Genomic DNA, 21,758 nt, shown 5'->3' on the forward strand with positions numbered 1-21,758 from the left:
TCGCGGTGATTGTGAAGTGCTGCAGACCCAGGCGTCTGTTAGGGGCTCGTCTCACTGGTAACCAGCTCGGACAGCCGGCTCTTGTCGCCGTGCCATAGCAACAGGATGGTTCTGGTGGCACTCGCGTGTGTCTTGCCATAGACAGCAGTGCCAGGCCCTCACCCTGCCCCTTGCGACTGGACTGAGCTGGTGGGTGAAGATCGGAGATTGCGCTTCGTTTAAGCGACTTTCTCTTTTCCCGCCTTTCTTTCCCCCAGGAGGACTTTGACTCCGAGCAGTTATCCATCCTCGCGTCCTGCCTGCAGGAGCTATTTAAGGCTCACTTCCGCGGGGAGGTCTTGCCAGAAGAAATCACAGAGGAGTACGGATTTATTTTTCTCTGTCTCATCCTTTCGCGCTGGCCGTTGGGTTTTTCTCACTACAACTTCCGCTGCTCCCTGTGACTGCTCCACAGGCCCCAGCTTCATGGAGCAGAGGAAACCCCGGCGGCGTCTGGCCCAGCGTGCACCACCAGAGCTGTCACGAACGGCACAAAGCCAGAGCAGACAGCTGCAGCACCCAGGGCTTGAATGAGACCGTTCTCCCCAGTGCACCGCATACCACCCCCCACCACGCTGCTTAGCATGAGTAACGGGTGGCAGCTAGCGCCACGCCACTGGGAGCCCCCCCTTGCTGCCTGGGGACCCCAGATCCAAGGACCCCACCTGGCACCTCCTAGGCTGAGCCGGTAATTCCTAGTCTTCCCCCGGTTGTAGGAGTCAGGACTCCTGGGTTCTATTCCCCATTCTGCCAGTGGCCTCTCGCACCCCGCATCTGTGCCCATTCGATGGGGTGCTGCCGGTCAGACCCTGAATGCTGGGGAGGGCAGTGCGGTGCTCTTGAAGGGCAGTGTATTAGACCGTTAGCTTCCTCTAGCCCCAGATGACCGTTGCCAAGCTGTCATGGCCGCCCGGCTGACGATGCGCTTTCCATGCAGGTCTCTGGAGGAATCGGTGGGGAAGCCGCTTTACCTAATATTTAGGTGAGTCTTTCTGAGCTTTCTCTGGTGTCTCCCATCATTCTAGCTGAACTCTGCACAGCTGGGTTTAATACAGTCGCTGCTGCTCTCTGCCCCCTTGTGTCCCAGGACCGTTGGGATTTCCTGCTGTGCGCGCTCAGGCCAGGAAAGCCCCAGGCGCTGTCTGCAGAAGGCCATGCAGAGGCACCCACAAGAGGATGCTGCGTGGCCGTGTCCGCGCCAAGCCCCCAGCTCACTCCCCACAGCCCCAAATGGTGGCTGGACAGTGGCGATGTCCTGGGCCACTGCTGACCCAAGGCTGGGTCTGCACCAGTTACCTGCTGTTTAAAATGCCCCATTAAGCTGCAGTGACGCCAGCCCGGGGATTCCTGGCTCTTGGAGCTGTGTCTTAATAGCCCTTTCCCTCCGAGTGGGGACTTCTGGGGGTGGGGGGAGAGTGCTGTGGAGTCTCAGGCCCCCTCGCGTCCCCTCAGCCCTTCCCCACGGGAGGAATTTAGCTCCGTGGATTCTGTGTAGTGAGGAGTTTTCAAACAAGGCCTTGAAATCCCAGCTCCTCCTGGTCTGCACAACATCAGACTCTTCCCACGAGTCAGGCCTCGCCCTGGTGTCCTAAGCCAGTCTCCCCAGGCGCCGTGCTGCATGTCCGCAGCCATCCTCGGGGGGGGCACTGCCATAGCGGGGTAAGACATCCCCTATCAAATCAGCCCTGTGGGCCGTGCAGGACCAGGAATCGGGGTTCCCTGCGCCAGCTGCACAGGGGACCCCTCGCGCTCGGCACGGTTCTCTCCCATCTGAATGTCCCTGTTCTCCTCCCACCCCCGTCCAGGAACCTCTGCCAGATGCAGGAAGACAACAGCAGCTTCTCTCTGCTGCTCGATCTCTTGTCTGAGCTCTACCAGAAACAGCCCAAGATTGGCTACCACCTTCTCTACTACCTGAGAGCCAGGTAGGGGCGGCCGGGCGGGGTGGGCGGGTCAGAGGCAGGCTGCGTCCGTCATGGACCTGAGCGCTGACCCGGCCGAGAGGGCTGTGCGGGCGGCTCTCGCTACGCGATCCTGCTGTCACCCGGGGAGCGCGCTGCGGGATTCCCGCCCAGCCAGGCGGCTGCAGGGGCGTCTTGTCTTCGCAGTTCAGCTCGTGTTTGGTTCCTCCCTCCTTCCTTCCCGCTGAGCAGCCTTGTCCATGGGCAGAGCCTTCTGGGGGGCTGTCAGGCTGGGGCTAAGCTCCCTCGGCAGGCGGCCGAGTCGAGCTGCTCCTCGCCCAGCCCCGAGCAGCAGTCGGCCGGAATCCCTCCCCGGGGCACTCGCTCATGTCGCCCTGTGGCCCTTCTAGCAAAGCGGCGGCAGGGAAGATGAACCTGTACGAGTCGTTCGCCCAGGCCACGCAGCTGGGGGACCTGCACACCTGCCTGATGATGGACATGAAGGCCTGCCAGGAGGACGATGTGCGGCTGCTGTGTTACCTCACCCCCTCCATATACACCGAGGTGAGAACCCAGGCCGGGCAGGGGCCCCCAAGGTCTCCGCTCCAGCTCATCCCGGTCAGCTCAGGGGTGTGAGGTGGCCTGAGCTAGGCTCTTGTTAGGTCAGCGGGGCCAAGGCAGCCCTGGGCCACGTGGGATAATTCCTCTGCCAGGTGCTTGGATAGGGGCTGCAGGCAGAGGCGCTGGCAAGTCGGTGGGGAATGGTCTTCTCTCAGTTGCAGACCCACCCCGGCGCAGCGAGACGGCTCTGCTCCTGCAGGGCGCTAGGCCTTCAGTCAGAGTCCTGACCGCGCCCGGGTGCATGAAATCCCCTGGTGCTTTTTGCAGGTATCAGGGTGTTAATGTTGCACTCCCCTAATCTTTCCAATTAGACAGAGTTCTGTTCTGCACTTCCTGTCTTACTCTGTGTTGTTTGGCTGTTAGCAGCTGCCAGGGTACGCCCCAGAAGTGGCTGCATTTCAGCACCGGGTAAATCGCTTGCTTACAAGGTTGGCGAGTGGGGCGGGTGAAAGGTGCTGTAGAAGTGGAAGCTAGTTAGGAGGCTCACTTCCCTCCTTGGCCCTTCCCAACCAAGTCTGCCAAGCGGCGAGTCCTTGGCCCCCTGGCTGGCCCCGTCGCACAATCTCTAGTGCGCTCTTCAGGCACTGGCCTCGACTTCCTTTTCGCTCTTCACACAATGAGCGAGTTTTCTCCTGGCCTGTCCCCATGTCCTCGCTATCAGCCAGCTTGTGGTTCTAAGCAGGCATCATCACAGGGCTTGTGGGGCACAGTGATTGGGGGGGGGGTCGGCTGGGGGAGCTCCAAGCTGTTACTTCTAGCCAGATGGGGGGCTCTGGCTTGGTTCACACGGCTCATCCCAGGCTTGGCCAGCACAGCCGTCACCTCTTCCCTGCCAGGGTGATGATGGGGGTTTGGCTCTTGGCTCCAATCCCTCGACTCTGAGGAGGCTGCAGTAATTCAGTCGAGCTGATCCCAGGGAGCGGAGGGCCAGAGGGTGAGAAACCACAGGGCTGGAATCCGCCCAGCGTCCTGCTCCAGAGCTGCAGGGAGCTCTGGCTTCGCACTCGGCGGGGTAACTTGACATGCCTTTGAGTGTGCCTTCGAATTCCCTGGGAGGGACACACTGCTCGGCCCCCCGCTGGCTGACAGGTCAGGAACATCTGCTGGGCGGGCGTTAGGAAGGGACCAGCCTCGGGAGAGCCCTGCCCACGCTGTCCTGTGGAGAAAGGGGCGTGAAAGGGGGGGGGGAAATGTGGCCACGGGAGAGGAGGGAAAAATATGGAAAATAACAAACCTCGGGGAGGGGTCTTGTCCCTCTGTCATTTAGCTGTGTAGCGCCCCTCCCCCAGCATGCTCAGAAAGGGGCCCCCTGCTTGTGATGGCAGCCAAGGAACCCCTCGTGTGAATCCTCTGCCCCAGAGTGTCTGCTCAGATCTTCAGGCCCCGTCCACCCTGGGCTCAGACCCATTCCCCTCCGGAGAGGGGCATGGCCAGCGCCGCTCGGGCACAGTGGCCTCTGAGCCGCGCCGGGATCACTTGCTGCCACCCGCCTTCTGCCCTTTCCTCTTGGTGTGTTTTCCCACCAACACACCGCCTGGGAGCTCTAGAGCAAATGAAAGGCTGTGACACTAGCAGACATGGGGCTCAACGAGACGCCTCTGGCCCACCTGATTTCCCCAAGCAGCTGCACGTCTGCTCGGGTCAGCGCGGCCAGCGTTGACGTTCGCGTCTCCTTGGGAGAGCCCCTCTGAGCCGTGCTCTGCAGCCTCTGTGCTCTCCCGACCGACCGGGGCCTGGCTTGCAGGATTTAGTGCTGAGTGAACCCACCTGCTTCCCGTTCCTTGCAAACCCGGGCAAAAGGAGCAACTTGTCTCTCAGCCCTGCCCTGCTGCTTTGCCAACCCCATTCTGCTGCCCGTCCCCGCCTGGGGTGCCCCCTGCTCTGCTCAGGGAGGGCTGCAGGCAGCGTTCTCCCCTGGGTACAAGGTGGGGCGATGCTGCCGTGAATCGGGGTGTGACCTGTGAGCCAGCCAGGCCCCCAGGAGTTTCATGCAGGTCCAGTCAGCGGCCAGTTAGTGCAGAAGCAGCGTCCAGCACAGCTGACTACAGGGCACGAATGTGGGGTAACTGGGACAGGGGTGATCTCTCCCCCTGCTGCTCTCAAAGCTCCAAGCCCGCTTCTCCCTGAGCCCCTGCTCTGCTTGCATCTCTTTCAGTTCCCCGACGAGACCCTCCGGAGCGGGGAGCTGCTGAACATGATTGTCGCCGTCATAGACTCGGCCCAGGTAGGAGCGGGGGCTCTGCGCGGCGGGGAGGGGCAGCATCTGTCTGTACCAGGAGCACATGGGCTGAGCTCAGCTTGGAGCTGCAGAGAGGCAGGGCGGGATGTGCCATTCTCAGAGCCAGCTGCCATCTCCCGGGGAGCCCTTTGCACCCCTTAGCTGTCGGGCTGTGCAGCAGCCGTTCTAAATCCACGGGGCTGCCTCATTCCCCCAGGGGCCGGGCCGCAGCGTGCAGGGTCAGTCTGTTAAATCCAAGCCACGGCCTTCAAGGGATTGTCAAGGCCTGGCACTGCTGCGGGGAGGCGGGGGTGGGAGCGTGGAGAGGGATTTGGCTGGATATGTTCTGAGCCCTGGTGAGCGGCAGCTGTGTGGGAACGGCAGGCGAGGGGGCGGGAGGAGAAGGCTGCCGCGGAGCTGGGCAAAGGGAAGTCCCCCAAAGGGGTGAGATGTTGGAAGCCTCCCATAGATCCCGTGGGAGCCCTGAGAAATGTGGCACCCCAACCAGCCCTTCCTAGCGCAGGGAGCGGCAGGCAGTGGGACCCCCGCTTGGCTGGCGAATGCTGCGTGAGGAGGAGGCGGCTCTCACCCCGCAGAACTGGGGCGCCGGCACATAAGCTTGTGCTGCAGATGCCAGGAGGTTTCTGCACCCCAGAGAGAGGTCGCCATAGCCTTGGGTCAGGGTCTCCCCCAACCTGCCGCTCCTTCCCCTCGCCGCCACCTGGCTGTAGCCCAGGCAGCGTGGTCTGCGTCCCTGCCACCTCCTGCTGCCACACCCCTCCCAACGCAGGCTGAGCAGAACTCGACCGGGAGATGGGAACCGACTCGAGTGACTCAACTCGAGTCCCATGCAGCAGCACAGGGGGGGAGCCCATCCCTCCAGGGGAGCCCATTATGTTGGGTTTGGGCTCGGGCCATGCTCGCCCTTGGAGACCCTCTTCCAGCAGCAACGCTCAGGAGTTTCCATGACACCAGTTCAGAGGAACCCAAAAATAGTCCGTGGGAGGGAGGTGGGGAGAGCCAGGCGCTGAATACTTCTGCTGTCTGGGCACATCTGGAGCGCGATCTGCTGATAACCCTGGAACTTGCCCTAGTTCTACATCAGCTGAGTTTTCAAAATGGCTCGGTAGCTGCTTTCCCGGCCGGCCCGGCCTTGCCCAGCTACAGCAAGGCTGGCGCTTCGGCCAGGGAGTTTTGCTTGGCAGGCGGCTAGATGGTCTGAGGTATGGGAACGGCTTGAGTCATGGTGCTTGGTTCGGCTGGCTCCTGGCGCTGCTCGGGGGCTCCGTCGCTGTCTGCAAAGACAGCCCAGTTTTCCCAGCACATAGCGATCGCATTTCCTCTCCCCTCCCTTCGTCCCTTCCTCTTATTCTTCCCTGCTCCCTTCATCCTGCAGTCCCTGGGCGGCCCAACCTGCCTGCAAAGGCAGCCCTGGCCTCTCCCTCCCGGAACTCAGCACGGCGCAAACCTCCAAGCTGCCGGGGCGTCGTAACCCGACCGACGGGGGGCAGACACGAATGCAGCAAGGGGCAGGCTGGGAGAGGCGGGGGTGCTCTTGGCTCTCCTAGGAGGCCCCAGGGCCATGGCTGCAACCAGCCGCAGGGGCCAGTGTCTCCTCCCAAGCTGCAGCCCTTTGCCTTTGGAGAGCAGCTGTGCCGTTCCGCTGTGCGGAGCCAAGCAATCGCGCGGGAGTTGGGGCGGGGAGAAGGGGCTTCAGTAGCAAGTGCTGAGGCGTAGGGAGAGGCTCCAGGCTCTTGCCCCAGCGTGAGCGAAGGGGTGGGAGAGGAGCTCGCTGGGAGTGGAGCTAAGGGAAGGGCAACTTGCAGCCGGAGCGTGAGCCGCTCTCGGTGGCCAGGCTCTGCCCATCTGCTTGGGGGCGAGTGTTCCCCTAGGTCCCTGCTGCAGACGAAATGGGTGGGATCCGTGTGGCCCCTCGTGCTGGGCTGGAGCCTCTCTCTGTCTGCGCCTAGCAGTGACCCAGCCCTTGTCAGATTGATTCCTGCCGTGCCCTGGGGTCCAGCTGTGGGTCCCCCTCACCCCAGTCCGGCCTATGCAGCAGGCCGGCTCCCTTGTCTCTGCGCCACCTGGGGTTGAGGTGTGATCCCATGGAGCTGCCTAGAACGGCCCTGATTTACGAGCCACCTGCGCTCGGGAAGGTTTCTGTCGCACTCACCTGGATCCCTGTTTTCGCTGGGGGGCGCCTTGTGTGTGCCAGACAGGCCATGCTGGGACTGCGGCTGCACCGCCTGGGCTCTCCAGGGCTCGTCTCTGTAAGGCCGGGGCTGGCGGTGGGCCGCTCGCGGTGCTGCGTGAGCGCTGGCTGACCCTGCCCGGGGCGAGCACCGCCTGCTGCTGGCGGGAAGTCCCAGCACTCAAGGGTTAACATCACGCTGGCCTCCGCCCCCCACCCATAGCACTCTGGCTCTTTGAACCCTCACCCAGCTCCCGGCCTTCCTGCACTTACCCCGCTGTGCTCTGCTTTCCAGCTGCAGGAGCTGGTGTGTCACGTCATGATGGGGAACCTGGTGATGTTCCGAAAAGATTCGGTGCTCAACATCCTGAGTGAGTAGGACCCCCCTGGCCCGGGTGGAGGTGGGCGTGGCCGTAGGGGGCGGGTGGGCGTGGCCGTAGGGGGCGGGTGGAGGTAGGCGTGGCCGTGTGGGGGTGGGGGGATCAGGTAGGCGTGGCCGTGGGGGGGTGGGGGGATCAGGTAGGGTGCCAGTATTGGGGAGGTGAACATGGATGCAGCTTAAGCAGTCCCCAGCAGCCGCTTGTCTCGTGCGCGGACTCTGGCCCCCAGCTGGGCAGAGCAGAGACCTCTTCTCCCAGCTGCTTTAGACTCTGGGCTGGCAAAACCTCTCGCCGCCTTCCCATGACCCCCAGGAGCTGAGCCAGCCTGGGGCTCCTTCCGATTCCCCGGGCGATGTCAATAGGGGAGTCCACACACTGTCTCTCTCATGCCCAGCCCTGTGGTATCTGGGCACCGGGCAGCACCTTTTGGCCTTGTGAGCTTTCCTGGGCCTCTTTCGGACTGGTGATGCCGGCTGGGGCAGTTCCACTGACGTCTCCCTGCTTCCTAGGTAGCCGCTCCAGCAGTCCACCCCCCGAGGCTCTGCTCCCGGCTAGACAGGGAAGGGTGCCCTGTGCACTGGCAGGTGGGGCTGTTGTTTCTCAAGCACCTGCCAGGAGGAGCCTGTAAATCGGCCGCCACTCAGCAGTGCGTAAAGGAGACGTGGCTGGCCGGTGCCGTGCTCTCGGGGCCAAGGAGAGGCCGGCTTTCTCCCTTGGTGCTGTCAGACCCTCGTGGGTGGCACTGCTGCCGGCGTCCGGCGCGCCCTGCAGGTGGCTGGAATGGCATGCTCCTGTTCCTTGCAAAAGCCCCGGCTGTGGCAGCGCTGCGTCCGCTTCCCAGCTGAGAGGGCCTGCTCACAGATCAGGGCCATGGGCGGGCAATGCCGGGAGCTCCAGCTGGACCCGAAGGCAGCACGAGGACACGTTGACCTGGACTAAAGCGATGGGGGTGCTCCCTGGGTCGGGGGAGGAAATATCCCTCACCTCTGCGCTGCAGAAGTCATACAGTCTGTTCTAACCCTGCAGGTAACGAGGTCCTGGTAAAGAGACGCCCAGGGGGGCCTGCCAATGCAGGCCCCTGGCAGCCTGGGGCAGCTCCCAGGGCGGGGACCATGGCACCAGTTGGCTGGAGATTGGCGTTTCCTCCTCTGATCCATGTCGTCTTAGTGGCGCTGCTTAAAGGGTCACTGCCCCGAGCAGGCTCGTGGGATTAGTTGTTTGAGCTGAGCTGTGAGCAGCGCTGATGGGTTTAACCAGGCTTGAGAGGCTTCGCAGCGCCAGACACGGGGTAATCCGGAGACGCTGAGCAGCACGGGGCAGGTTGTTAGCACCGGCTCGGCACTCCCTCCATCGAAGGCCTGGGCTGTGATCAACGGGCACGATTCAGTCGCTGTCCCTGCGACGGGCTGTCAGGGGAACGTCAGGGAGAACGTAGGGAAAGAAAACCCCTCCGCTAGTTCTGCCATCTCCACGTGCGCGCTCAGCCGCGGGGTCTCTAGGGGGTTCGGCCTGTCCCCTCACAGCCCCGGGCCGGTGCTCGGAGTGTCCTGGACCCGACTAGCCCTGTTTGCAGCACCCTGCCCCCTGTGATGTTAGCAGCTGATAAGCTCGTAGTGCCCGGACGAGGCTTTCCATTGTGGTACGGTAGCTGCAGCTGTCAAAACTCTGTCAGGCTGACAGGTGGTGGGAGACGATCGGAGGTGGCCCTGTGGACCCTGTACGTCGGGGTCTGCTCCTGTGAAGCCCGGGGACTGGGATCTGGGGTCTCCCTTGTGTTTGCTGTAGGACTCGTAGGGGTTTGGAAAGGCCAGCAGGGCCACTGTGTAGATCCAATCTGACCTGTGTGTACCGCACAGGTCGGGGGCCTGCTCTGACTGAACTCCTGGGCGCCCTGGAGCAGAGCGCTCAGAAAAACACCCCCTCTGGATTTCAGATTGCCTGGCTGGGGCATTTACCCTCCCTCCTGCCCGGTTAAAAAAACTGCACCTTAGTTTGACTCTGAATCGGACTAGATCCGACTTCCAGACGTTGGTTCTTCCCCTCCTGTGTCTGCTGGGCTGAGGAGCCCAGGTTTGAGTTGCCCCTGAGCCTGCGCTCTGTGAAGCTGAGACTGAGTCCGTGGCTGAGAGACGTAGTCCAGTGGTTCTGCGGCTCTGCTCTGAGCCCTCCGCCGGGATCCAGGCCTCGCCCCCCCCGCACACCCATTCGCTCCTCGGAGCCCCCGGAGCCGCTGGAAGGGCCCTGGCCAAGGACTCGCTCTCCCTTCGGGGCAGAGAGCCCCGGCTCTGGGGCACTCCCCCGGGGGGCAGAGAAATGCTGGGCCCAACAGTCCCACCCTCCTTTCCCTGGGCTGGGGTTTGGGGCTGGGACACTGTCCGTTCCCAGAACCTCCCCCTTGCAGCCTTTGCCTGTAGCCCCACTGGTGGCTTCCGTGCCCAGGCCTCATCCTGCAGCCCCAGGGCTAGGGGCTGGATCTCTTGGGAGGCTGAGACTGTTCCTTCATTACTGCAGGAGCAGGACGTCCTGGTCCCAGGGGCGCCCCAGCCTCACCCCTGAGGGGTCCGAGCCCCTTTGTCACCTGTAATTAACCCTCATGCTTCTTGCGAGCGCTTTGCCCCTGAGTGACTGGGGTCGGCGCGATCTGCCCAAACCGCTCGGCTTAAGGGGCCTTCTTGCACTCGGCTGAATGTTGCGTTTCACACGCGCCCCACGTGGCTCACAGCCAGCAGGCCCATCATTGCACGGCACAGGCCGATCTCCTGCCTCGTCTGCGGCCTGCACCGTCACCGGGCCCTCGTGCACTCGGCTGGGAGTGCTTGCAGAGCCCTAGTGCCGGGTGTCTAGGCTGGGACGCTGAAGGGGTAAGCGGTTCCCCCAGCAAGTGCCTGACGGTCTGTTTAGCTCCAGCCCTGGCACTGAACGGAAGGCACCAAGCAATGCTCCAAGCCTCTGGATTAAAGGACCCCATTCATTCCCTCCCTCTGAGACTGGCTGCTGGCATCCTGGATCCCTCTGCCAGGGCATGGCACAGACAGACCACCCACGCTCCCCCTGCGAGACCTCCCTGCAGCACGCAGCCCCCTCAGTCACATCTCTGCCCTGTGGCTTACGCGTGTCCTAGGTCCCTGCCTCCTGCTGGAGCCGTTTCCCCCGCCTCGGGGCAGCGCCCGGCCCCTAACGAGCGCTCTGCTTCCCTCTAGTTCAGAGCCTGGACTGGGAGACGTTCGAGCAGTACTGCACCTGGCAGCTCTTCCTGGCACACAACATTCCCCTGGAGACCATCATCCCCATCCTGCAGCACCTCAAGTACAAAGGTGAGACGGCCCAGCCGGCCTGCGCCCGTCAGACACTCACGCCACAATCCCGGGGGGGTCCGATCCCAGCTGGGTCCAGCCAGCCGGCCTGCACCCTGCGTGTGTCAGACACTCACACACACACACACACGCCACAATCCCGGGGGGGTCCGATCCCAGCTGGGTCCAGCCAGCCGGCCTGCACCCTGCGTGTGTCAGACGCACACACACACACACACGCCACAATCCCGGGGGGGGGGAGGGGTCCGATCCCAGCTGGGTCCAGCCAGCCGGCCTGCGCCCTGTGTGTGTCAGACACACGCACACGCCACAATCCCGGGGGGGTCTGATCCCACTGGGTCCAGCCGGCCTGCGCCCTGCGTGTGTCAGACACACACACCCACACACACACACACACGCCACAATCCCGGGGGGGTCCAATCCCACTGGGTCCAGCCAGCCTGCGCCCTGCGTGTGTCAGACAGACACACACACACACACACACACACACACGCCACAATCCCGGGGGGGGTCCAATCCCACTGGGTCCAGCCAGCCTGCGCCCTGCGTGTGTCAGACACACGCACACGCCACAATCCCGGGGGGGTGTCCGATCCCAGCTGGGTCCAGCCAGCCAGCCTGCGCCCTGCATGTGTCAGACACACACACACACACGCGCGCCACAATCCTGGGGGGGGGGGGGTCCGATCCCAGCTGGGTCCAGCCAGCCGGCCTGCGCCCTGCGTGTGTCAGACACACACACACACGCGCGCCACAATCCTGGGGGGGTCTGATCCCAGCTGGGTCCAGCCAGCCAGCCTGCGCCCTGCGTGTGTCAGACACTCACACGCCACAATCCCAGGGGGGTCCGATCCCAGCTGGGTCCAGCCAGCCTGTTCCCCTGCCCGGCACTGTGCGTGCGTATGCAGGGAAGGAAGCGTGCAGCCCCCAGGAGTTCTGCACAAGACTCACACGCCCGGCGTCGTCTGCCGCCCCCGGCAGGAGCAGTGTGTTCATGGTGGGGGCAGGGAGCGTGGAACAGGCTGTGCGGGCGGACCCCATGAGGGGCCCCGGGGGCGGGTGACATGTCTGCTCAGATACTGGGCATTCGTTCCTGATACCTACAGCCAGCCCCTCAGCATTGACTGTGGGCCCCAGCTGTCAGGAATAAACTAAGCGCCTTTGGTTTCCTTTGCAGAGCACCCAGAGGCGCTGTCCTGTTTGTTGCTCCAGCTGAGGAGAGAGAAGTACGTATGCAGTGGGGGAGGGGTGGTAGGCGCGTGCCGTGCTGGGGGGAGGGGTACTTGAACTGCAGAGGGCAGGGGTTCCCCAAGGAGAGCAGGCAGCAGCCTCTCTTGGCTAATGCTGGGCAGGGCCAGGCATTACGTGGCCCCAGGGGCAGCAGGCAGGGGACACCAGGGGGCCCGGCCCACGTGCAGTTTGCTGCAGGATCAGGGCCTGTGCGGAGGGCTCACGGGGCTGCTTGCGTTGAGACCTGCCCGTGGGGTTGCCCGTGTTCTGCTCCGGGAATTCCTGGCTGGGTCGACGCCGGTTGGCAGCAGCCATGGGCAGGGAATCGCAGCGAGCGCGCCCCTTTCCTTTCGCGTCGGAATGACCCTTAGGAGAAGCGCTGGAGAGTTCCTCCCCGGGGGGACACTCCTTATCCCCAGCCTCCCCTGCCCCAGGCTGCGGGTCCCCGAGCTGTGCCGCAGTACCCGCTCCGGGGAGCCGCCGGGAGCACCGCTCCTCTCGTTCGTTAATCAGAGTGTGAGGAACGCCGGCGGCAGATGGAACATTTAATTTCTCCAGCGCACGGCGGCTCCGCTCCCAGTGATCGCTCCCCTGCGGCTTGGCTCTAATCAATCCGGATTTGATCAACGCAGGAGCTGCCGCCTTCTCACGTCTTTAAGGTGGTCCTGACAAATCCTGCTCTTCACGTGTTAAAAGTTCCAGTCGCAGGCTTTGCAAGGCAAGGCGGGGTCCGAGCAAGGGCGTGCCCTGGCCCTCGTGGGCAGTGAGTGAGGCTGCGTATTGTGTGCTGCCGTGTCTAGGGAGGGAGATGGGAGGACAGATCCTGTCCCTCCCTCCCTGAATTCCCCCCTTTCGCTGCTGAGACCCGCATCGTCAGTCTGATCTCTGCCTGCGGATTACAGAAAACCCCCGGCTCTTCCCTAGCCCCTCGGCAGCCCCCAGTCTCCAAGCCCGTTACCCTTCACAGCCCCTCTGAAGTGGATATCCTTCCCATGTGCAGAGGGGAAACTGAGGCCCGGAGAGGGGTGGAGACTTTGCCAGGGTCGAGTCGGCAGCACAGCTGGCACTTGAACCCTGGAGTCTTGGCTCCCAGGCCCTGACCCCTCTAAGCACCAAACACCTTCAGTTTGTGAATGCTTGAGACCCCAGACAGGAAGGAGTAACGAGAGGGGGTTTCCTGGGGCCAGCTGGCTGCCCGGGACGGGAGAGGTTGCTGGCCACTGGGCTAAGGTAGCGTGTCCCAGTATCCTGGCTAGCGCCAAGTAGGAGAGGAGTTGCCTTCTACCCTCAAAGCCTGAGCTAAGGCGCAGCTGGGGTTGGGGGTCTGGCCCTTCCTTCCCGTCAGAGCCCCGCCCACATGGCTGATGTGCAGGGACTGCTCCAGAGAGGCTCCCAGCAGGTCCGTCTCTGGGGAGACTGGAATAGCAGGGGTGCTGCAGGCTCGGCTTGACGGGTATTGGCAGGGCAATGCGGCTGCCCCTTGGAGACTGATCCCAGGCCAAGCTGCGGGGCCGCTCTCCTGAAAGGTCCCTTGGGCTTTCCACCCCCGGCTCTCTCTTGTCGGGGATTTGAGCTGCCACTTGTCCCCAGTCTCCTCTGCGTGGGAAGGCAAACAGCCATGCAATTATTGCTGATGCGTTAGGGGAGCTCGGAGCGCCTCCCGCCTTCAGTAAGCCCCTGCTCAGATACGGTAGCTTAGGAAGGGGAATTAAAACCATATTTCATGTGCCATGCACGCCCGTCCAGCGCTCCAGCCCCCGCCTCGGGAGCCAGCTCCACCTTGGGCCTGGGATGCCACAGAGGAGGGGGAGGCTCCCCTCTCCGGGCTGCGTCCCCTCCCCCTTGCTCAGCAGTAATTGGCAATGTGGTTCTGCCCAGCCTGGGGGAAGCATTATCACTGGCTGCATTCCTCTCGCCTGCTTCTCCAGGGACGCTTCCCCCCCGAGACGGCTTTCAATTTCCTGTGCAGCTGGCACGGTGCTAACACCGCAGGACCTGGACGGGCGGTGCGAAAGCCACTGGCCACGCCTTGGGGGCTCGGGTATTACTAGTGATCCTTGCTTTATCGTGGGGCTGCCGAGCACGTGGGACTGACCTGACCGTAGTGTCAGCCCTGCTGCCCGCTCCCTGCCCTTCAGTCCTGCGGCAGCTTGGCGGGTCATGGAGACTCGGGCGGGACTGGGGAGAGGCGCTCTCCAAAGGGAAGGGGCGCCAAGGTTACCTGCGCTGTGCCCACAGAGTGGGGCTGGGGGTTAGGGGTTCTTGCCATGCTGTCATCACCTGAGCAGGGGCCTGCTGGGGCATGCAGCGAAGGTCGGAAGCTTGGCTTGGTCAGCGGCCTGGCCTCCGCCAGACAGGACCAGTCTCCTCCCTTCCTGTCACACTGGGGCTGACACCTACTTGGCCTCAGACACGCTGCCTGGTAGGGCTCATCCTGCCCCCAGCGTCTCTTCTGGAGGGCTGAGGACAAGGCACGGCATGGCTGGTGCTGAGCAGGGGGCCTGGAGTCAAGTCCTGGCTCAGAGCTGATCCGCGGTGTGACCCTAGACAGTCACTTTGCCCCACACCTCCGTTTGCCCATCTGTAAAATGGGGGCAGTGGTAATTTCCTCCCTGCCAGGAGTTGAGAGGCTGAATGACACCGTCCTGTGAAAGGCCATGTTGCTTACTCCCCAGCCTGGCCGGGAGTGAGCAGGTGGGCACCGTTCTCAGCGGGGGGGCTGTGCCAACGTGCTGGATCACAATGGCTCACTGGAAATGACAAGCACTGGCAGAAACTCCCTGACGCCGGCCAGCTAGGGGAGGGTCAGTACGCCGGCTAGCTGTGGGACTCCGACCCAGGGGGTGCCCAGACAGGTTTCACTGGGCGGGAGACGTCCACTGAGCAAAATGCAGAACAGCACCGTCCCCTCTAGCGCGTCTCGTCCCAACACGCTGCAAGGCAGCCACCTCTGGGGAGGAAGGAGGCAGCTGTGAGGTAATTCCTAGAGTTGAAATTTGCCAGGACTCTTACCGAAGAGCCCTAGGATTCCTAGTGATTAACTCCGTGAATGCCTCCTCCAAAGCCACCCCACCGGCAGCCAGATGCTCCCCTTTGCTCCGGAAAAGCACCACCCGAGGCACCAGCAGCGCTGACATCCCCCAGGCCTCCCATGCCAGTGCTGGCCCGGCCCTGCCCAGCCTGAGCTCCGCTGGGCCGTTTCTGTCACCGGGCACCTCTCAAAGCCAGAGAGCCGCCTGTCGTCTGCCTCCCACACGGCGCAGCAGGAGCCCGGCCTGGACGCTGATCTCTGCGGCTCGGTACCGCGTCTGCCTGCTCTGCTCACCTCCCGTGGCTGAGTGAAGAGCACTTTATTTCTATTCATTAATGCCGCCCTTGGAGCTGGCTAATCTAATCCCGGCTCTAAATTGTATTAGCTCAGCCCAGAATGCACAGGAGCGGCAGCGGGAGGGCGGAGAGCACGTTGCAGCGAGGCCGGTGCTGGCGCAGGGGCTCTGGGGAAGTGCCAGGCTGCTCCATGGGGGCCGGGCTCTTCCGTATCTCCGGGGAAAGGGCTGGATGAGCTCCCTGCCACGCAGCTTTGCATCTAATGCACCTGGTCCTCGCCCCGCCGGAGTCCTGGAGCCAGCGCTGAGCAGGGAGCCCCATCACCTGCAAGCCTGGGACCTCGGAGCCAGAGGGCCACGCCGCGGGTTCTGCCGAATCCTGTCTCTGGCTAGGGAACTCGCAACAGTCGGGGTTAGTGCTCCGTTGATGGGCAAGGGGGGCCGGCCGCCTGCCGCGCCTCACTGCTGGCGGCAGCGGTGGGATTGGATGCGCCCAGGCTTTTCCCTTCACCCCCCTTTCCCTTCCCGCGGCAGGCCCAGCGAGGAAATGGTGAAGATGGTGCTGAGCCGGCCCTGCCATCCGGACGACCAGTTCACCACCAGCATCCTGCGGCACTGGTGCATCAAACACGACGACCTACTGGCCGAGCACATCAAGTCCCTGCTGATCAAGAACAACAGCCTGCCGCGGAAACGCCAGAGGTGAGGGGTGGGGGGGCCTCTTCTCCCGCGGCTTCCTCCTCAGGGCGCCTGTGGCCGGTGGAGGCGGAGGCTTGTTTTGGGTGAGGAGACGTCCCAGCGGCATGGGCAGGGCGTGTGCCCATGTTTAAAGGGCCTGTCCGGCTACGGGACAGCAGTCAGGGGCATGCTGCGCTGGTGGCTGCTACGGGCGCTGTGCTGCCTGGGAGGCTGCCTGCCGCTGTTCAGCTCCTGTTGGCAGCTTGCAGCGCCCGTGGGGCATCGCTCGAATCGGCAGCAGGACAGCTCCTGGAGAGCGGGGACACTCCGCTGGTATGGAGGGACCGGAGGGCTGCAGGGTTTCCCTTCTCCCAGACTTGCTCTGCCCTTTGTCTCAGCGCCCAGAGCCCCCGTACGCCCATCTAGGAAACCCCTCTCCTCCCGCCGGCCCTGCAGCCAAGGGCAGTCTCTGAGCTGCCGTTAGCGTGGATCGCTGCAAGGACGGCCCCTCTCCACCGGCCCTTCCGCCAGGCTGGCCGGCCTTGCAGGAGAGCGGGAGTGCTGGGTGAAGTGGGTCAGGACACGCGTCACAAGCACGAGCCCTCGAGCGTGTCTGAGATTTAGCGACAAGCGGCTGCATCCCTGAGCTGGCTGGAGCGGGGGGAGCAAAGGCCTGGGCCGGCCGGGGGAGCAAAGGCCTGGGCCGGCCGGGGGAGCAAAGGCCTGGGCCGGCCGGGGGAGCAAGCCGAAGCACAGGCTGCACCAACGCCCCCTGCAGTCGCAGCTCAGGAAGCAGTTTGTGTGAACCTAGTACCCTGTTTCCCCGAAAATAAGACATTCTCCGAAAATAAGGCCTACTTACAGTTTTGCCTCTCGTTGTAATATAAGGCATCCCCCCGATAATAAGACCTCCCCGATAATAAGGCATCCACCGATAATAAGGCATTTTTCATTTCTGAAAAATAAGACATCCCCTGAAAATAAGACCTAGCGCATCTTTGGGAGCAAAAATTAATATAAGACACTGTCTTATTTTCGGGGAAACAGGGTAGGGCCGAGCCTCTGCACTGCCTTCCAGGGGAGTCTGAGGACAGGGCACAGGCCAGGAGCTCAGAGCTCAGCCAGCCACGTCGTCGTCCGAGAGCGAAGACAAGCCGTGGGAATCCCCTCCCGGCTTGCCAGGGCCCCAGGACCTGCCTCCACCTTCCCCCTAGGACAGCAGACACTGGTCCTGCAGCTTCCTTTCCAGGCCGTCTCCACTGCCCGGGCTCTGCATTCCCAGGCTTACTGCACAGCGGGGACGTGGCCAGAGTCCCTGGCCCGACGGGGAAGAGGCAGTGCTGGGCACACAGACCCAAAGAACCGGGCCCTCACTTAACACCCCCTCAGCCAGTACTGAGCTTCACCTCCCGCATCCGTCTGACTTCAGAGGCATTGAAATTCCTTCCCCACATGGCTCTCCTGGAGCTGTAACGCTGCCAAGGGCCCATTGGCCAGGCCCCCCAGCCCTGCCCGCACACATCCCCAGCCGCCTCCACTGCTCTCTCCCGTCCTCCAGGCGAGGCGGAGCGCGGCCGTGGTAACTAAGAACTAAAATCCAGGCAGGTATTTACAACAAACAACTGGCTGGCGCGCTCAGGAGTAACTCCCCCCCACCCCCTCCCCCCCAGCACCTCCGGGCAGGTGGGGCTGTGAGGTACCGGCCTGCCTCCCGCTGCTGTCCTTCCCTGCAGCCGCTCGGGGGTTCTCTTCCGGGGCAGAACGACCCCTTGGTTCTCATTGGATTCCTCTGTCACAGAACAGCCCCCTCCAGGAGCAGCTCTGTGCCCATGTGGGGGGAGCTCAGTGTTCTCCAGCACCTGTCGTTCCCCAGCATTCACTAGCGAACAGGGGTCACTTGTCCTCCAAAGGAATGCAGCTGCCTCGTGGGTGGAACATGGCAGCGGTTGAAAAGTGCACAATGGTTTAGGACGGGAAGTGAACAAGGAATACCAGCCCCTTCCTCCTCCCACCCCAACCCCAGAGTGACTTGGGCCCAGCTCTCGGTGTCTGTGCTCCCACAGGTTTTCTCAGCCTGGCTGGTCCCATGCAGTGCCGCGTGGTGTGGGGCTCTCCTGGGCTGGCTCAGGGCGAGCCCAGCTTGTGCTCAGAGCATCCCAGGGGCATGCAGGCCCCATGGGCGCTCCAGAGAGAGACTGATGCTTTGCAAATGCCCTGTGAGACCTCCCCTCGCTGCAAGGCTCTAGCAGAGCCCTCAGCCAGGGAGCAGAGAGGAAGGCAGCAGCCCACGCTCCCTGCACAGGGTAACCCCGGCAAGAGGCCACCCTCGGGGTTGAGAGGCCTGGCGCTGCCGCAGGGAGTGAACGCACCAGGCTGGCGCTGCCGGACACCATGGTTCAGGTTGCCTAGTGCAGGCATGGGTGGAATGAGCTGGTTGATTTCGGTCCTTTGAGAATATTCGTTGTCGCCAAAAACCACCACGTGGTGGAGATTAATTCTGTGCCTGAGCCCGGACTGTCCGGGGGTGCGGCAGGTCAGGGCTGAGGTGCACAGGTGGGGTGGGGAGTATCGGGGCTTGTTGGGGTCCAGGCCTGGTGCTGGGGGGGCATGTCAGGGCTGAGGTGGAGGGAGTGGGCTCTGCAGTCTGAGGGTGGCAGTCCGGTGAAATGCTCCAGGTGAGGATGGGACGAGGCTCGTCCGCATTGGCAGCAGCCTACACGGGCCCACACTCCCCACAGATCGCAGGGGGCGCTGGGTCCTGCAGCTGCCTCTCCCATGCCCGGGTCTCAGCACTCGCTGGGCTTGCCAGCAGCATCTGCTGAGCCGTGCCGGTGTTTCCTCTCCAGCACCGTCTCACCCCGGGCGGCAGAAGGGGCCGTGGCGCCTGCATGTGTAACTGACACAGGTCACCGCCGTGTCCTGCAGCCCCACTGAGCTGGGCACGGGGTCGGGACCCGGGACCCTGCCCCCGCCCCAGCCTGGCCTTTCCCATTCGGGCAGGGGCAAAGGCTTCGTTCTCTGTCCCAGGCAAAGAGCTCTGGGGATTCCTGTCCCCCAAGCGCCAGCGCTGGAGAAAGGGCCTGGCTAACAGAAATGCTGCAGGCTGGCAGCGCTCCTGGGAGGGTCCACGCTGGTTCTGGAGGGACCCACTCGAGGGGAGCGTGGTGTCCATGTCTCATTCAGTCCTCGGTCCCTCCCACACCAGGCGGACCGAGAGCAGGCGCTTGGCCAGGGGCCTGGCTCGCAGCAAGTCCCCAACAGCCACCGGAGCAGCTGGGCCAGGGTGACAGGGAAACAGCCCCTTGTCCAGTCCTGCTCCCCGGAGCCGACCCCCCAAGCCAGCTCTGTTGGGGGAGAACAGTGCCCTCCGCTGTCCTTCCAGGGCTCTGCGGGCGCTGCTCTTCCTGGAGCAGAAGGGCCATCTAGTGTCCTGAAGCGGCCCTAGCGCCGAGCTCTGACTGGACCTGCTCCCTGCAGTGCGGGGCACGGTCCCTGGGCTGGTGCCGGCAGCGCGGCTCTGGGAGTCTGGCTGCGTGGCCGGGGCGCAGGGCGGGGGATACAAGCTCCCAGTTTCGCAGCGGCCGGCTTAGAGCTCTCTCCCCTCGTTCAGGCCTTGTTCAGGCTCTGTAGCACAGGGGCTCCAGGCCGCCTGCTCAGGGGTCTGTTGGGCTAGGGGCTGTACGGCTACAGAACGAAAAGACAGCCCCCCCCGGCACCCATTCCCCTCCCCCCCCGAGGAGCAGTTCCTGTGGAAATCTCCAGCTTCATCCGCTCGGTTCGATTTCCCCTCGTTAATTAGCAGCATTTGATAGGCGAACACCAGGGCTCTTTTCATTATTTTTTCCGGGCCCAATAAGTCGGCCGTTCTAATCCCAGCTAACGAGCTCGCCAGCCAGCTGTCCCCCGCGGCTGATGCCCGGCGCTGGCACTGCGAGGACATCGCGTTCCCCGCAGCCTGGTGTAGGATTCGTTCCAGGCGTGGTGGCTGGAGTGGAGCAGCCTCTGGGGATGCACAAGGTTTGGGATCAGAAGAGCCTCCGGGCGCCCCAGCTTCACAGGCCAAGCCCTGGGCTCGATCTCATGCCAGGTGCTGAGTCCGCCTCCCCCCTGCCTTGGGGCTGCTGCAGGGCCCTGGGATCTGAGCGACCAGGGAGCAGCCTGGTGTCCCCCAAGAGGGTGGGGCGGGGCCCTACGCCTGCCCCCGGGGGCTTGCTCTGCCATGGCCTGGCAATGGGGGGTTCCGAGCTACAAACGCCGGGCAGAGGGGGGATCCCCGCGGCGCTCTGGGACAGTGGGTGGCTCCGGGGCCCCCCAGGGACTAACTCTGCCTCCCTCGCCCTGTCCTCAGCTTGCGCAGCTCAAGTAGCAAACTGGCCCAGCTGACGCTGGAGCAGATCCTGGAGCACCTGGACAACCTCCGGCTCAACCTGACCAACACCAAACAGAACTGTACGTGGGCCGTGCCCGGCGCGAGGGGGCTCGGGCGGAGCTGGGAGACGGGGGGTGGCCACGGGTTGGCAGCATGGTCGCTCCTGGGACGGGGGGTGGCCGTCAGGGTCCGGGGACCCTGTTGTGCTCTGTGCTGTACAGACACATTGCTGGGGGGATGGGCAGGGATGCTGCGGGGTCTCCTTTCTTAGCACCATGGCTGGAGGGGCACTGCCCTCCCCTTCTCCCCCCAGCCTGGCTCGGGTCAGCAGAGACCCAGCATGCCACAGGCCTGGGCAGAACATCCAGGCTCTGGCCTCTGGTGCTGCCTCCTGGAACAAGAGCACTTCCTTCCCCCGGCGGGCTGGGCTTCTGCGCCCCTTCCTCCTCCACGGAGTTACCCGGCACTGTACACGGGGGGAGCCGAGGCGCAGAGATGGGTCCCAGCCATCGGTCGGTGCCTGAGGGACGTCCCTCCAGACGCAGCCAGGGAGAAGGGCTTGCTCCGTGCCACTGGCCAGCAGTGGGGCTGGCAGGGTAGGGCTCTGACTGGCCTTTCCTCTCCTTGCTGCCAGTTTTCAGCCAAACGCCGATCCTGCAGGCGCTGCAGCACGTCCAGGCCAGCTGCGACGAAGCCCACAAGATGAAGTAAGTGCAGCCCCGTCACAACCCGCTCGCTGCCCCCAGGCCCGGGGTGGGAAGCAGGGTGGCTCAGTGGGGTGTGCTGGGAGCGCATTGGGTCACGGGGTTCAGCAATAAACTCAGAGCTGGATGTTCCTGGCCAGGCCCCCTCGTGCAGCCAGGCAGGAACCAGCCTGCGCCCGGCTTCACACAGTCCGGGGCTACGCACCGGGCTTCGCATAGGGCAGGCGGGAGTGACGGGGGGTGTCCAGAGAGCTGGGGCAGTGACAGGCCAGGAGGGAGCAGAGCTGGGCTGGCGGAGGCCCAGGCCCATGGGGGGCTGAGCAGACTCGGGGAGGGGTGGGGCTGGGGGTGCCCAGAGCCTGACCGCACCCTGCTTGCTCTCGGTCCAGGTTCAGCGACCTCTTCTCCCTGGCAGAGGAGTACGAGGACTCCTCCAGCAAGCCCCCGAAGAGCCGCCGAAAGGCCGCGCTGTCCAGCCCCCGCAGCCGGAAGAACGCCGCCCAGCCAGCCAACAACGAGGAGGAGTCTGCCTCCAGCAGCGCCTCGGTGAGTGCCACCCCCAGGGGCCCCCTGGAGAGCTGGGGCGTGGCACCACGCGGGGTCCCGGCCACGGAGCGAGGGACGTCTGGCCACGTCCGGGAGCCCTCACCCCAACGGGCTTCAAGGCAGGGCTGCAGCACTCTCAGCGGGGTTCCCGTGCACTTCCCAACTCCTTCCCCTGGATAGGGGGCTCCTGCCGCCCTGTACCTTCTTCCTCTGGCGGGGCCCTCAGCCGTGCCAGCTCCAG

General features: G+C 63.8%; 1 protein-coding gene across 2 annotated transcripts in view; it reads left to right on the top strand.

The window, feature by feature from the left end:
• INTS3 (integrator complex subunit 3) overlaps positions 1–21,758 on the top strand; it is a 66,241-nt gene that overhangs the window by 42,898 nt on the left and 1,585 nt on the right. Inside the window, exons 18-29 of one of the 2 annotated variants that reach the window (XM_065574133.1) lie at positions 258–361; positions 977–1,021; positions 1,845–1,964; positions 2,351–2,504; positions 4,717–4,785; positions 7,266–7,341; positions 10,551–10,664; positions 11,842–11,890; positions 15,755–15,922; positions 20,247–20,347; positions 20,902–20,974; positions 21,361–21,517. In XM_065574133.1, coding sequence (XP_065430205.1) covers positions 258–361; positions 977–1,021; positions 1,845–1,964; positions 2,351–2,504; positions 4,717–4,785; positions 7,266–7,341; positions 10,551–10,664; positions 11,842–11,890; positions 15,755–15,922; positions 20,247–20,347; positions 20,902–20,974; positions 21,361–21,517 — 1,230 coding nt within the window. The remainder of the gene's footprint in view (positions 1–257; positions 362–976; positions 1,022–1,844; positions 1,965–2,350; positions 2,505–4,716; positions 4,786–7,265; positions 7,342–10,550; positions 10,665–11,841; positions 11,891–15,754; positions 15,923–20,246; positions 20,348–20,901; positions 20,975–21,360; positions 21,518–21,758) is intronic. The other variant, XM_065574134.1, reaches the window with a different exon arrangement.

This window comes from Chrysemys picta, chromosome 20, assembly GCF_011386835.1.
Source record: "Chrysemys picta bellii isolate R12L10 chromosome 20, ASM1138683v2, whole genome shotgun sequence".
NCBI lineage: Eukaryota > Metazoa > Chordata > Testudines > Emydidae > Chrysemys > Chrysemys picta.